The sequence below is a fragment of the Mizuhopecten yessoensis genome, unplaced genomic scaffold, assembly GCF_002113885.1.
Source record: "Mizuhopecten yessoensis strain PY_sf001 unplaced genomic scaffold, ASM211388v2 scaffold716283, whole genome shotgun sequence".
Lineage (NCBI taxonomy): Eukaryota > Metazoa > Mollusca > Bivalvia > Pectinida > Pectinidae > Mizuhopecten > Mizuhopecten yessoensis.
Genome location: NW_018480039.1, coordinates 512,709 through 529,924, shown reverse-complemented (window position 1 = coordinate 529,924; position 17,216 = coordinate 512,709). Strand labels below are relative to the sequence as shown.

Below are 17,216 nucleotides of genomic sequence, written 5' to 3'. Positions count from 1 at the left end.
AGGCAGTATATGTGAGGAACGCTCTAGTTATATATACATAATGTATATATTTATTTTTTCGAAACTTTCAAACTGTGTTTAAGTTTAAACACATACCATACAGTAGATCATGCATACAAAGGCGTGTTTAGAATTGAAGTGGAGACTTTTTGAAATAACGCCACTATCATCTTTAAGTTAAACATGTATAAATTCTATCGACAAAGCAAGTTTCATAAGTATTACTAAGCGGAAACAAGTACTTTTTATTGTCGATATGATAGTTTCAGTTAAGAAGTACATAACAAAATCAGAGAAGTTTAAAATTTCAACGATGTTACAAGATAGGACGTTTTTAATAGATTCCTAAATAGCTTTGTAAAATAATCTCTCTTACAACAATTGCGATATTTGAAATATGTATTGTCAAATCAAATTCAAAGTACAAATAATCTCTTATTTTAATTTGAATACTAAAGAAACATATGTAAAAGTACCGTTTACATGATGTGTATATATACTGTTATGTTTTGTAAGGAGAATGCTTATATAGGCTATGCCTGTTGCCCAATTCCTTTTGTACATACGATCAGTAAAATCAAATATTCTGAAATGAAATAGGACTACATCATATTTATTAATACACACATCCGATGTTTAAACATTTCAAGGACTCTCGGAAACATCCCGTATAATATATACACACCCAATATCTTACACAGGATAGCATGTAGTCAATATCTAGCCGGCCGCGGTCGTGTACCAAAAACAGACTAAATAATCCAATCAAATGTAACACAACACATATACACTATGCTGATTGGCTATCTATCTATGTATTTTTCCATTTAAAATCATTTTTATTGCATCAAAGATACAATAGGATTAGACACAGGCATTGTCTATTAAAGCCCTTTCCAGAGGAAGCAAATACACGCATTTACATTCATATATACATATACATATATAGATAGTATTATAGAGAAGATGTAATATATGTTCAAATGAAAAGAAGAATACTAGAACCAATTAATACATGTCCACAGAAATAATAATTATAATATCATATATTTCAACAGAGTACTATAGTCTAGTGTTTGGTTAGAGGCACTTCACAGTCACTGTCACTATACACAGTGCTACAGGATATATGTCTACGGAAAACCATGACCAAAGCTTTAGTTTAGTGAAACACTGGGTACGTAACAACAGTGAAATGCTGCTTCATAATGTTGTAAAATATTTTACACGACAATTTTTTTTATCACGCACCAAATATAATATACACGATCACAAAACAAGGAAAATTAAAACTATCAATTGACACAAACCACACTATCGCTTAATAGACACAAACCGCTAAAATTAAACACAGAAAAACATCACTTCCATTTAATAAATCATTCTAACTAAGCACAGACAAAAAATAACTATCACTTCCCCAGAACATCTCACCAATTAACAAAAGCATCAGTATCACATAACACAATTATCACTATCACTTAAGGATGTACACCTCTGAATGTCAAAACATTCCTGTATTAAACTTGTTCTTGTATGGATTTTTGGAAAAAGGAGTTAATGGCATAGTAGAAAATGCAAAAAAAACCCGATATGTCGGTGTGTTCGTTTTTGTGCTATGATCGGTCAAAGATACCAATTTAACACAACCTGTGTGATTTTAGGTGATTTTTTTGGTTTTGACCATTTGCGGAACAAATTTATACAATTTCTTTCAAGTGTTATCTGATATGTATGAATGTTTGTAGAATTGATAAAAATATTATTTTCTTTTCAATTATGGAAGTAAAATTTCTTAATCTTTTTCTTTTAACTCAGAAAGCCGATTTTAGTTACCCCTACCCCCTATTTTTTAATGAAAAAATACTCATTTTTTTACCATTTTTTGCAGATTAAATGCTTGATATAAAAAAGTTCTGGTATTAAACTTTTTTTTATATTTAATGAATTAAAAGAAAATGTGTTTCTTTTTCTAAAACATGCATAAAAATGGGGGGTCGGTGTGCTTCTTTTTTTGTCCCATTATCATTTGTGTATTTTTTTTACCTTTTTCGCGGTCAAAAATTAAAAGTGCTTCAGTTACACTAAATGTGTATTTTTTTTTATCAATAATGAATAATTTTCCAGTTTGTTGCATGTTATTTTTATCATATTAAACATTATAAAGTTGTACAGCAAGATTGAACCTGCTATAATTTAAAATGGCGACACAATGACAACTTAAGTGATCAATCTAGTGTCAGAAAAGGTGATTTTTTTGCCTTTTTTGGAGCCCAAGAAATACACATTAATACTCATTTTCAAAATGGCCGCCGAATTCGTATATTTTTAAAATTCTTGTAAAAAAAGTTCTACATACAACAGACATCTAGTTTTTTGACATATTTTGTCAGATACGTGTTTGCTAATAAACTTGATCATAATTTGTTAACCCGTTACACCAGATCAAAACGAGACTTGAACGTGATTGAACCTCAGAAGAGTACATCCTTAACACAAACATATTTTAATAACTAAACACAAACGTCATTATCATTTAACACAAACCACACTATCACTTAACAATAACATATTTTAATAACTTTGTCGCTTAACACAGACATCACAATCACTAACACAAGCATCACTATTACTTAACAAAATATTACGATCACTTAACACAAACAACACTATCACTAAAAACATATTACTATCACTTAACACAAACATCACTATCACTTAACACAAACATCATTATCACTAAACACAAACATTTCTATTACATAACACAAACACCACTATTAATTAACACAAACATTACTATCATTTAACACAAACATTACTATCACTTAACACAAACATCACTCTCACTTAACACTAACATCACTTTCACTTAACACAAACATTACGATCACTAAACACAAACATCACTATCACTTAACACAAACATTACTATCACTTAACACAGACATCACTATCAATTAACACAAACGCTGATATAACTTAACACAGACATCACTATCACTAAACACAAACACTACTATCTCTTAACAAAAACATTGCTATTATTTAACAAAACATTACTATTACTTAACACAGACATCACTATTACTTAACACAAACATCACTATCACTTAACGCAAACATTACTATCAATAAACACAAATACAACTATCACTTAAGACAATCATCACTATCATTTAAAACAAAGACCACTATCACTCAACACAAATATTACTATCACTTAACACAAACATTACTATCAATAAACACCAATACAACTATCACTTAAGACAATCATCACTATCATTTAAAACAAAGACCACTATCACTCAACACAAATATTACTATCACTTAACACAAACATTACTATCACTTAACACGAACATCACTATTATTTAACACAAACATTACTATCACTTAACACAAACATCACTATCACTTAACACAAATATCACTATTATTTAACACAAACATTACTATCAATAAACACAAATATCACTATCACTTAACACAAACATCACTATCACCTAACAAAAACATAACTATTACTTAACACAAACATCACTATCACTTAACACAGTCATTACTATCACTAAACACAGTCATTACTATTACTTAACACAAACATCACTATTACTTAACACAAACATCACTATCACTTAACACAAACATTACTATCACGTAACAAAAACATTACTATCACTTAACACAAACATCACTATTATTTAACACAAACATTACTATCACTTAACACAAACACCACTATCACTTAACACAAGCATTGCTATTACTTAACACAAACATCACTATTCTTTAACACAAACATTACTATCACTTAACACAAACACCACTATCACTTAACACAAGCATTGCTATTACTTAACAAAACATTACTATTACTTAACACAGACATCACTATTACTTAACACAAACATCACTATCACTTAACGCAAACATCACTATCAATAAACACAAATACAACTATCACTTAAGACAATCATCACTATCATTTAAAACAAAGACCACTATCACTCAACACAAACATTACTATCACTTAACACAAACATTACTATCACTTAACACAAACATCACTATTATTTAACACAAACATTACTATCACTTAACACAAACATCACTATCACTTAACACAAATATCACTATTATTTAACACAAACATTACTATCAATTAACACAAATATCACTTTCACTTAACACAAACATCACTATCACTTAACACAGTCATTACTATCACTAAACACAGTCATTACTAATACTTAACACAAACATTATTATATTACTTAACACAAACATCACTATCACTAAACACAGTCATTACTATTACTTAACACAAACATCACTATCACTAAACACAGTTATTACTATTACTTAACACAAACATTACTATCACTAAACACAGTCATTACTATCATTTAAAACAAAGACCACTATCACTTAACACAAACATTACTATAACTTAACACAAACATCACTATTACTTAACACAAACATCACTATCACTAAACACAATAATTACTATTACTTAACACAAACATCACTCACTAAACACAGTCATTACTATTACTTAACACAAACATTACTATCACTAAACACAATCATTACTATCATTTAAAACAAAGACCACTATCACTCAACACAAACATTACTATTACTTAACACAAACATTACTATATTACTTAAAACAAACGTTACTATCACTTAACACAAACATCACTATCACTAAACACAAACATTACTATCAATAAACACAAATATCACTATCACTTAACACAAACATCACTATCACTTAACACAAACATCACTATCACTTAACAAAAACATCACTATTACTTAACACAAACATCACTATCACTTAACACAGTCATTACTATCACTAAACACAGTCATTACTATTACTTAACACAAACATCACTATTACTCAACACAAACATCACTATCACTAAACACAGTCATTACTATTACTTAAGACAAATATTACTATCACTTAACACAGTCATTACTATTACTTAAGACAAACATTACTATTACTTAACGCAAACATCACTATCAATAAACACAAATACAACTATCACTTAAGACAATCATCACTATCATTTAAAACAAAGACCACTATCACTCAACACAAACATTACTATCACTTAACACAAACGTTACTATCACTTAATACAAACAACACTATCACTTAACAAAAACATCACTATCACCTAACACAAACATCACTATCACTTAATACAAACAACACTATCACTTAACACAAACATCACTATCACTTAACATAAACACTACTCTCACTTAACACAAACATTACTATCACTTAACACAAACGTTACTATCACTTAATACAAACAACACTATCACTTAACACAAACATCACTATCACTTAACATAAACACTACTCTCACTTAACACAAACATTACTATCACTTAACACAAACATCATTATCAATTAATACAAACAGTACTATCACTTAACACAAACATCACTATCACTTAACATTACTATAACTTAACACAAATATCACTATCACTTAACACAAACATTAATATCACTTAGCATAAACATTACTATTACTTAGCACAAATATCAATATCACTTAACACAAACATTAATATCACTTAGCATAAACATTACTATTACTTAACACAAACATTACTATCACTTAACACAAACATCACTATCACTTAACACAAACATCACTATCACATAACACAAACATCACTATCACTTAACACAAATATCACTATCACTAAACACAAACATTACTATCACTTAACATAAACATCACTATCACTTAACACAAACATTACTATCACTTAACACAAACATTACCCTATCACTTAACACAAACATTACTATCACTTAACACAAACATTACTATCACTTAACATTACTATAGCTTAACACAAACATCACTATCACTTAACACAAACATCACTATCACTTAGCACAAACATCACTATCACTTAACATAAACATCACTATCACTTTACACAAACATTACTATCACTTAACATTATTATAACTTAACACAAACATCACTATCACTTAACACAAACATCACTATCACTTAGCACAAACATCACTATCACTTAACATAAACATCACTATCACTTAACATAAACATCACTATCACTTAACACAAACATCACTATCACTTAACACAAACATTATCATCACCGATACTTACGATCCATCGACAACTACGATAATGTACCAGAGGATCATCCCTTTGAACTTTTTTGACAAAGACAAACATCTGTATCAATTACCACAAACAATCCCTGTATCACATTACATGGACCCGTCGTCTCATTGATTTTAATCTGACAGACACATATGTTTCCTAATCGATCTGCCAGACGTATCACAGACATTCACATCTCGTTATATCCCTTTACACTGTTTTCACAAAGTTACACAAACGATAAATTGTTCAAAGTAATAACTCATAAATAGGTTTGTTAATGATAACGTCAGTTGATAAATTAACTCTTAAATTGGTACCAATTGCTTAATATACATGTTGTAACAGATAATGATCTTTTAACGATAACACTGATCCCTTCTGATGTCATTCAACTCATCTACAACATATGTGTATGTCGGTACTGCATGGCTTCGTTACATATCTATATTATAATTACGAATACAGAGTTTATGTTTTCTTTCCGATTTAGCAACAGCATCCTTTTATTTTGTGAAGTGATGGATAACGTTAATTGATAATGGTGTTAGTTACGATATTGACCCTATATCCGATACATATAAGTCCGGAAAAACAAATGGTACATCTCGAATTATGTCGTTAAACATATTTTTCATCATATCATATTTTTTATGATTTATATTGATAGTGTGTCAGCGTGGTTCGTATTCCCTCAGCACATGTTACAATGTATATATGTGTGTGTGTAACATTAGCACTTTGTCCCGCGCCTATAATCAGTGTAGTAACGGCATTAACCCACGTGCGGCCTCAATCAATTCGCCGTAACACCAATAATGTTTCCATTACATGACCGTGTCCATCCATTAACAAAGCGACTGCCACAGCAGTTCACTTCATCATAGTCAGTCGCCGCTGAAACAGAATCATTGTTTACGGTCGTGAGAATTATACGCTTAGACAAAACAAGGATTTTGTGATGGGGTAACAGTGTTATAAATACACAATATTGTTTCTGTTTTTCACGCCCTGCACCGGAAGTGTTTAGCGCTACCTGCGGTCAGCAGACCGTGGGTATTGCTACTGATCCGCATGCGCGCTGTCGCGTCCCACCTTGTCACTTGGAGCTTTGTGGTAGCGAGGACAGTGGACGTATGTAAACAGACTTTGGTCACCGGATATCTAAGCAGCTTTTTGTAGTAGTTGTTTAAATCGGGAACTCTTCTGATAACTCGTCATTTAAGGAGATGGTTCAACAAGGTTAGGACGCGATTTGTCTACAAAATCACTATATCATCATGACCAGGTAGGTGGCCAATAATTTTATAACATCCGTAAATATTGACGTTTATGAAACAAAATACTATTAGGAATTATTATCTACATTGGTAGAGAGATTGGTGTCAAATCGTTGCTCATTTTCCAATTTCGTGGTAAAATCAGATATGTATGTAAACCTAACTAAGAGACCCTTTGAATACACATGTAACTAGTCAAACCTGCCACAGAGATAAACTGATTTTAGCTACACTTCACTACAAATATACAGTCAAATCTGCCTCAAACTTTAACTCTCTGTAGCTGCTTTTTAATTAATTTGCGATTTCTTGTTACATTGTATTAATCATTTGTAATCAAATTCAGAGTACACGGGTAGTAAGCCTGTCTATACTATTGACTATTACTTCCCTCCTGATTTAATGCAATTGTCAAATATAATGATGTCTTGTACAGTGTATCAACAAACCTCATCATTACATATTTCTATTGTGTTCCCTTAGCTCTGATCACCTGTGGTGCGGACCCACCAACCATACGGTGGACACGAACACATCTTACGGATGGGCATTGCTCAACAAACTCAACGACGAGAAGGCCACTCTTTATCTTCCGGTCATCGTCTCTGTGGCCGTACTTATGGTCATTGGTACCGTCGGAAACATTCTTGTCATCTACATCTACAACTGGAGATTAAAACGGCGGTCTGCCAATCTCTTCATCGGCACCATGGCCATCTTTGACCTTTTGAGTTGTGTGATCGCCATGCCAGTTGAGATACTGGACCTAAGCAATCCTTACATGTTCTACAGCGGCCCAATCTGTAAGCTCTTCAGGTTCGCCGAGTCTGTCACTGTGTATGGCTCAGCCATTATACTGGTGCTGATAGCGTTTGATAGATATTTCAAAATTTGCAAGCCGCTGAGAATACTACCATTTTCTCGAATCAAACTTATGTGTGGCGTAGCGGGATTTCTAGCAGTCATCTTCTCTATCCCGACCCTCGTGCTGTTTGGGATCACGTGCTCGGACACGCCTGTGATTGGTTTGCGCGGTTACGATTGTTCCATTGATGAGGACTACAAGGGCCGTCCTTTCCAACAGGTCTACTTTACCGTACTCATAGTCATGTTCATCACAGCGCTTTCGTGTATGATCGGGTTCTATGTAAGACTATGGATAGAAATTAAACGTCGTCGTGACACAGTTATATCTGATCACGTGACTTCTCCAAAGTCACCAGCAGTAAAAAGGAAGTTCAAGGTCAGCAGGCATAGCACGAGTGATGACGAGTCAGGTTCAAATAGTCAAACTAATACGGAAATGTTCAAAAAATCTAAAAGACTGGCCAGTATCGGAGAAACACCTCCTCAAATAAAACTGAGCCGTACTACTCTCATTTTTTTTTCTGTTAGCATAGTTTTTATTGTGAGTTATCTCCCCGGAATAGTAATCAACATCTTCAGAGCGGTGAAGCCAGATTACAACTCGTCCATGACACCGCGCGAGGAGGTCGTGATGAAATTATTAACCAGGACTTACCTAATCTCTAACTCTGCTAACCCTTTTGTGTATAGTTTTCTCAATACAAACTTTCGCTCACAGTGCAAAAGACTATTCACTTCGGGTGTGTATTGCTGTAAGCAGTCAATGGAGAGAGAAACTTTTCCTGGTCTAAGTAAGAAGTGTAAAGAGTCTCAACAGAGTGGATCAGAGAGATGATAACCGAACTCTGTAACATTTTGTCATATATTGCTTCATTTTTAATAAAAGGTAAATGATTCCCAATAGATCTACTGTTTTTTATGAAAGATTGTGTCATTCAAATTGAGGGATCCTTTATGATAAAAACCCAGGGGCCTGGACCGCGTATTGTTCGTACGGCAAGAACTGATTATCTTATGTCTATGTGTTGTTTAAAGCACCATGTTTTACTTATGTGAGTTGTTTTTGTGTAAATAATGAGAAATGAATCAAATGACATCACGTACTGATCTGGTTTAAGCGTTTACAACACAGGCCATACCAGTCATATAGGTGTTTATCATATAGACCAGGTCAGTCATGTAGGTGTTTATCATACAGACCAAGTTAGTCAAGTAGGTCTTTATCATACAGACCAGGTCAGTCATGTGGGTGTTTATTATATAGACCACGTTAGTCATGTTAGTGTTTATCATACAGACCAGGTCAGTCATGTAGTTGTTTATCATACAGACTAGGTCAGTCATGTAGTTGTTTATCACACAGACCAGGTCAGTCATGTAGGTGTTCATCATACAGACCATGATCAGTCATGTAGGTGTTTATCATATATACCAGATTAGTCATGTAGGTGTTTATCATATAAACAAGGTCAGTCATGTAGGCGTTTATAATACAGACCAGTTCAGTCATGTAGGTGTTTATCATACAGACCAAGTTAGTCAAGTAGGTGTTTATCATATATACCAGGTCAGTCATGTAGTTGTTTATCATATAGACCAGGCCAGTCATGTAGTTGTTTATCATATAGACAACGTTAGTCATGTTAGTGTTTATCATAAAGACCTGGTCAGTCATGTAGGTGTTTATCATGCAGACCAAATCAGTCATTTAGGTGTTAATCATATAGATCAGGTCAGTCCTGTAGTTGTTTATCATATATACAAGGTCAGTCATGTAGTTGTTTATTATATAGGCTAGGCTAGTCATGTAGGTCTTTATGCAGACCAGGTCAGTCATGTAGGTCTTAATGTAGACCAGGTCAGTCATGTAGGTGTTTATCATACAGACCAGGTCAGTCATGTAGGTGTTTACCATATAGACTAAGTTAGTCATGTTAGTGTTTATCATACAGACAAGGTCCGTCATGTAGTTGTTTATCATACAGACCAGGTCAGTCATGTAGGTGTTTATCATACAGACCAGATCCGTCATGTAGATGTTTATCATATAGACTAAGTTAGTCATGTTAGTGTTTATCATACAGACCAGGTCAGTCATGTAGTTGTTTATCATAAAGACAAGGTCCGTCATGTAGTTGTTTATCATAAAGACCAAGCTAGTCATGTAAGTGTTTATCATACAGACCAGGTCAGTCATGTAGTTGTTAATCATACAGACCAGTTCAGTCATGTAGGTGTTGATCATATAGACAAACTCAGTCATGAAGGTGTTTAGCATTTAGACCAGGTCAGTCCTGTAGTTGTTTATCATATAGACAAGGTCATTCATGTAGTTGTTTATCATATAGACCAGGTCAGTCATGTAGGCGTTTATCATACAGACCAGATCAGTCATGTTGTTGTTCATCATACAGACCAAGTCAGTCATGTAGGTGTTAATCATACAGACCAGTTCAGTCATGTAGGTGTTGATCATACAGACCAGGTCAGTCATGTCGTTGTTCATCATATAGACCAGGTCAGTCATGTCGTTGTTTGTCATACAGACCAAGTCAGTCAAGTAGATGTTTATCATATTGACCAGGTCAGTCATGTAGGTGTTTATCATACAGACCAAGTTAATCAAGTAGGTGTTTATCACACAGACAAGATCAGTCATGTAGGTGTTGATCATATAAACCAGGTCAGTCATGTAGGTGTTTATCATATATACCAGGTCAGTCATGTAGGTGTTTATCATACAGACCAAGTCAGTCATGTAGTTGCTTATCATACAGACCAGGTCAGTCATGTAGGTGTTGATCATATATACCAGGTCAGTCATGTAGGTGTTGATCATATAGACCAGGTCAGTCATGTGGGTCTTTATGTAGACCAGGTCCGTCATGTAGGTGTTTATCATACAGACCAGGTCAGTCATGTAGGTGTTTATCATATAGATCAGGTCAGTCATGTAGGTGTTAATCATACAGACCAAGTTAGTCAAGTAGGTGTTTATCACACAGACCAGGTCAGTCATGTAGGTGTTTATCATATAGACCAGGTCAGTCATGTAGTTGTTTAACATATAGACCAGGTCAGTCATGTAGTTGTTTATCATATAGACCAAGTCAGTCATGTAGTTGTTTATCATACAGACCAGGTGAGTCATGTAAGTGTTTATCATACAGACCAGGTCAGCCATGTAGGGGTTAATCATACAGACCAAATTAGTCATATAGGTGTTGGTGATATATACCAGGTCAGTCATGTAGGTGTTGATCATATAGACCAGGTCATTCATGTGGGTCTTTATGTAGACCAGGTCCGTCATGTAGGTGTTTATCATACAGACAAGGTCAGTCATGTAGGTGTTTATCATATAGACCAGGTCAGTCATGTAGTTGTTTATCATACAGACCAGGTCAGTCATGTAAGTGTTTATCATACAGACCAGGTCAGTCATGTAGGTGTTAATCATACAGACCAAATTAGTCATATAGGTGTTGATGATATATACCAGGTCAGTCATGTAGGTGTTGATCATACAGACCAAGTTAGTCATATAGGTGTTGATGATATATACCAGGTCAGTCATGTAGGTGTTTATCATATAGACCAGGCCAGTCATGTAGGCGTTTGTCATACAGACCAGGTCAATCATGTAGGTGTTGATCATCCAGACCAAGTTAGTCATATAGGGGTTGATGATATATACCAGGTCAGTAATGTAGGTGTTGATCATATAGATCAGGTCAGTCATCATGTAGTTGTTTATCATCTAGACCAGGTCAGTCATGTCGGTCTTTATCATATAGGCTAGGCTAGTCATGTAGGTCTTTATGTAGACCAGGCCAGTCATGTAGGCGTTTGTCATACAGACCAGGTCAATCATGTAGGTGTTTATCATCCAGACCAAATCAGTCATGTAGGTGTTTATTATATAGACCAGGTCAGTCATGTAGGTGTTGATCATATATACCAGGTCAGTCATGTAGGGGTTGATCATATATACCAGGTCAGTCATGTAGGGGTTGATCATATAGACCAGGTCAGTCATGTAGGTGTTGATCATATAGACCAGGTCAGTCATGTAGGTGTTTATCATATATACCAGGTCAGTCATGTAGGTGTTGATCATATAAACCAGGTCAGTCATGTAGGTGTTTATCATATATACCATCATACAGACCAGGTCAGTCATGTAGGTGTTTATCATATAGATCAGGTCAGTCATGTGGGTGTTTATCACACAGACCAGGTCAGTCATTTAGGTGTTTATCATACAGACCAGGTCAGTCATGTAGGTGTTGATCATACAGACCAGGTCAGTCACGTAGTTTTTATCATATAGACCAGGTCAGTCATGTAGTTGTTTATCACACAGACCAGGTCAGTCATGTAGGTGTTTATCATACAGACCAGGTCAGTCATGTAGGTGTTTATCATACAGACCTGGTCAGTCATGTAGGTGTTTATCACACAGACCAGGTCAGTCATGTAGGTGTTTATCATACAGACCAGGTCAGTCACGTAGTTTTTTTTTATCATATAGACAAGGTCAGTCATGTAGTTGTTTATCATATAGACCAAATCAGTCATTTTGGTGTTAATCATACAGACCATGTGTGTCACGTAGTTTTTTTGTATCATATAGACAAGGTCAGTCATGTAGTTGTTTATCATATAGACCAGGTCAGTCATGTGGGTCTTTATGTAGACCAGGTCAGTCATGTAGGTCATAATGTAGACCAGGTCAGTCATGTAGGTGTTTATCATATAGACCAGGTCAGTCATGTAGATGTTTATCATATAGACTAAGTTAGTTATATAGGTGTTGATCATATATACCAGGTCAGTCATGTAGGTGTTTATCATACAGACCAAGTTAGTCAAGTAGGTGTTTATCATATAGACCAGGTCAGTCATGTAGGTATTAATCATACAGACCAAGTTAGTCATATAGGTGTTGATCATATATACCAGGTCAGTCATGTAGGTGTTTATCATACAGACCAGGTCAGTCATGTAGTTGTTTATCATACAGACCAGGTCAGTCATGTAGGTGTTTATCATACAGACCAAGTTAGTCATATAGGTGTTGATCATATATACCAGGTCAGTCATGTAGGTATTTATCATACAGACCAAGTTAGTCAAGTAGGTGTTTATCACACAGACCAGATCAGTCATGTAGGTGTTTATCATACAGACCATGTCAGTCATGTAGCTGTTTATCATATAGACCAAATCAGTCATTTAGGTGTTAAGCATATAGACCAGGTCAGTCATGTGGGTCTTTATGTAGATCAGGTCAGTCATGTAGGTCATAATGTAGACCAGGTAAGGCATGTAGTTGTTTATCATATAGACCAGGTCAGTCATGTAGTTGTTTATCATATAGACCAGGTCGGTCATGTATGTGTTTATCATACAGACCAGGTCAGTCATTTAGTTGTTTATCATACAGACCAGGTCAGTCATGTAGGCGTTTATCATACAGACCAGGTCAATCATGTAGGTGTTTATCATGCATACCAAATCAGTTATGTAGGTGTTTAATATATAGACCAGGTCAGTCATGTAGTTGTTTATCATATAGACCAGGTCAGTCATGTAGGTCTTTATCATATAGGCTAGGCTAGTCATGTAGGTCTTTATGTAGACCAGGTCAGTCATGTAGGTGTTTATCATGCAGACCAAGTTTGTCATGTTAGTGTTTATCATACAGACCAGATCAGTCATTTAGGTGTTTATCATACAGACCAGGTCAGTCATGTAGTTGTTAATCATACAGACCAGGTCAGTCATGTAGGTGTTTATTATATAGACTAGGTCAGTCATGTAGGTGTTTATCATACAGAAAAGGTCAGTCATGTAGTTGTTTACCATATAGACCAGGTCAGTCATGTAGGTGTTTATTATGCAGACCAAATCAGTTATGTAGTTGTTTATCATACAGACCAGATCAGTCATTTAGGTGTTTATCATACAGACCAGATCAGTCATGTAGTTGTTTATCATACAGACCAGGTCAGTCATGTAGGTGTTTATTATATAGACTAGGTCAGTCATGTAGGTGTTTATCATACAGAAAAGGTCAGTCATGTAGTTGTTTACCATATAGACCAGGTCAGTCATGTAGGTGTTTATTATGCAGACCAAATCAGTTATGTAGGTGTTTAATATATAGACAAGGTCAGTCATGTAGTTGCTTATCATATAGACCAGATCAGTCATGTAGTTGTTTATCATATAGACCAGGTCAGTCATGTAGGTCTTTATCATATAGGCTAGGCTAGTCATGTAGGTCTTTATGTAGACCAGGTCAGTCATGTAGGTGTTTATCATGCAGACCAAATCAGTTATGTAGTTGTTTATCATATAGACAAGGTCAGTCATGTAGTTGTTTATCATATAGACCAGGTCAGTCATGTAGGTCTTTATCATATAGGCTAGGCTAGTCAGGTAGGTCTTAATCATATAAACACAGTTTATCCTGAAAGAGTTAATTAATTATTGAACTGTGTTAACATGCGTGCGCATTATGAAGTTTTTCTGCAAAGCTGTGTCTTTCAGATCGGCTGTAAATATCATACCGATCCAGTATAATGCTTATATTTACCATTTTTGGAGTAATCTAAAATATATTAAAATATGCTTAAGAAAATTAAGAAAACAATTTTAATTGGTTTGTGGATTGCGTACACTTGTTTAATGAATAGAACAGGCATCTTTCATGACAGGTCAGAGATATCTAATTTTACATATGTACAATTATGATGTCATAATAATGATGACGTCAACACATGAGTCATGACATTTAATGTCGAAATGAATGCCATCTGAACTTTGTAAGAATACAGACATGTATGTTGTGGCAGTGTCCCAGAGTTGTAAGTTATATTGACCAATAGACTAGTTTAGCCACACAAAAATCATGTTTGTTTGTTTTTTTAATCAGAGTTTGACTATCTGAAAACAGCTATTCATGTGAAGACGCCCAGATAAGTTAGTTTCGCTATGTCATTTGCATGCATCATCAATGCGTCACACAACCATGACCTTGATATGCTTGGTTAAGGGTCGTCTTCCTATACAATCTTATGTCCATTGTTTTACCAACACGCGAATGTAGGTGACCTATGTAGACAACAATGTCAGACAAGCTTATTTAATAGATTCCGGACGGAGAAGCATCTCTCCACGTATATATTAATATTCACGGTGGTATACAGTGTAGTATTACCATCACATTAATTTTCTAAATTTAGCATGCATGATTAAAATTCTTCAAAAAGATTCATCAGTTTGAAAATATGTGAGACCAACCATCATACCCCACACATAATCGTGAGACAAATCATCATAGCTCACGCATGACTGTGAGACAAACAGTAATATCTCACGCATGACTGTGAGACAAACAGTAATATCAAACACATGACCATAAAACAAACAGTCATATCCCACACATGACCGTAAGACAAATCATCATATCTCACACATGACTGTAAGACAAATCATCATATCTCACACATGACCGTAAGACAAATCATCATATCTCACACATGACTGTGTGACAAACAGTTATATCCAACACATGAACTTGAGACAAACCGTTGTATCCCACACATGACGTGAGACAAACTGTTATATCCCACACATGACTGTGAGACCAACTGGTATATGCCACACATGTATCGACCGGCAATGATACTGACCATCGCTTATAACACTAACATTGGCAGACGGTCGCTCCCTTTGAACCTTTAATAAAGAGGATTTTGCTGATGTTAATACTTGTTTAACTGTCTCTTTAAATATTTGTTATCAAAATATGACAACGACTCATTATTATACTTTATCTGTTACAGAGCAATAATCAATTTGGCTGTGATGATTGTTAAGTTTGTTTGTTATTTGCAGACATTTTACCCTAAGGTTTCACCCTCAGCGAATACGACCACTTCCAAGCATAATTGGATAACTGTGACGTCACAAATGCCTTGCAAAGACATAATTCCATGATTCGTCAAGACCTATTATTTCCATAAGCTATGAGTAATTGTACATGTATTGGTTGAGAATATGACAAATGTAATAATTTCAGGCTTGTTCTTATCTCATCTCAACTTTACAAAACGAACGACAATATATTTACAAAGACATACATGACCATGTGGGTTTCTCCGGGTACTCCGGTGTCTTCCTCCCACATCAAGTCCTTCTGCGCGTTTCCACTGGACCAACAAGAGTGATTAATATAATTACAAAGTTGTTTCATAATTATTGACAAATAAAGTTAATATTTTTATATAAAGGCATTCAATAAAAGAAACAAGTCTATTGAAACAGGATAAATGGCCGCCCCTTTGCGTGAACAAGGAACAGCCTTTATTTTAAGACTGATGCATCTTTAGCCTCCTGTCGAGATATCTATTGCTGGTGCTTTTTTATCAAGCTATCCACTGTTCCTGTTTTTTTTATATCGATTTGATATCCCTATTTTTCTCGTTGCCCTGTTTCCATTGTTCTAATTATTTTCTTTTTGCACCGATATTGATTTAACCTATAAACATAAAATACATGATTTACCACTATACAATAACAGAGTGGTATTTGGAGTAACAACACATAAACGGTATTTAGGTGATGGATATATATTGGTCATCCTCCTCTGTTAATTCAATAACAGACAGGCCTGACCGATGTATCGTGGAGATCGATGCCATGTGTACGTGTCTGTATCGTGATGGTTCCATTAAGTCAAGTGGACATGTAAACGCCGGTTTCAAGCGAACGTTGTAAACACGTAATCACTACATTTGAGTGTTTCCTGTTTACTGTTTTTAACAGTTCCCGCCACCTTATGACGTTTAAATATCTTGTCCATTAATAGAAG

The 17,216-nt window shown here is 34.8% G+C and overlaps 1 protein-coding gene across 1 annotated transcript; it reads left to right on the top strand.

Moving 5' to 3' along the window:
- Positions 1 to 7,034: 7,034 nt before the first annotated feature.
- Positions 7,035 to 9,224, top strand: LOC110442602 (prolactin-releasing peptide receptor-like). The gene is made up of 2 exons (XM_021486284.1): positions 7,035 to 7,473; positions 7,949 to 9,224. Exons 1-2 carry the CDS (start codon positions 7,466 to 7,468, stop codon positions 9,165 to 9,167), a joined length of 1,227 nt encoding a protein of 408 aa, XP_021341959.1. The 5' UTR covers positions 7,035 to 7,465; the 3' UTR covers positions 9,168 to 9,224.
- The last annotated feature ends 7,992 nt before the right edge of the window (positions 9,225 to 17,216 follow it).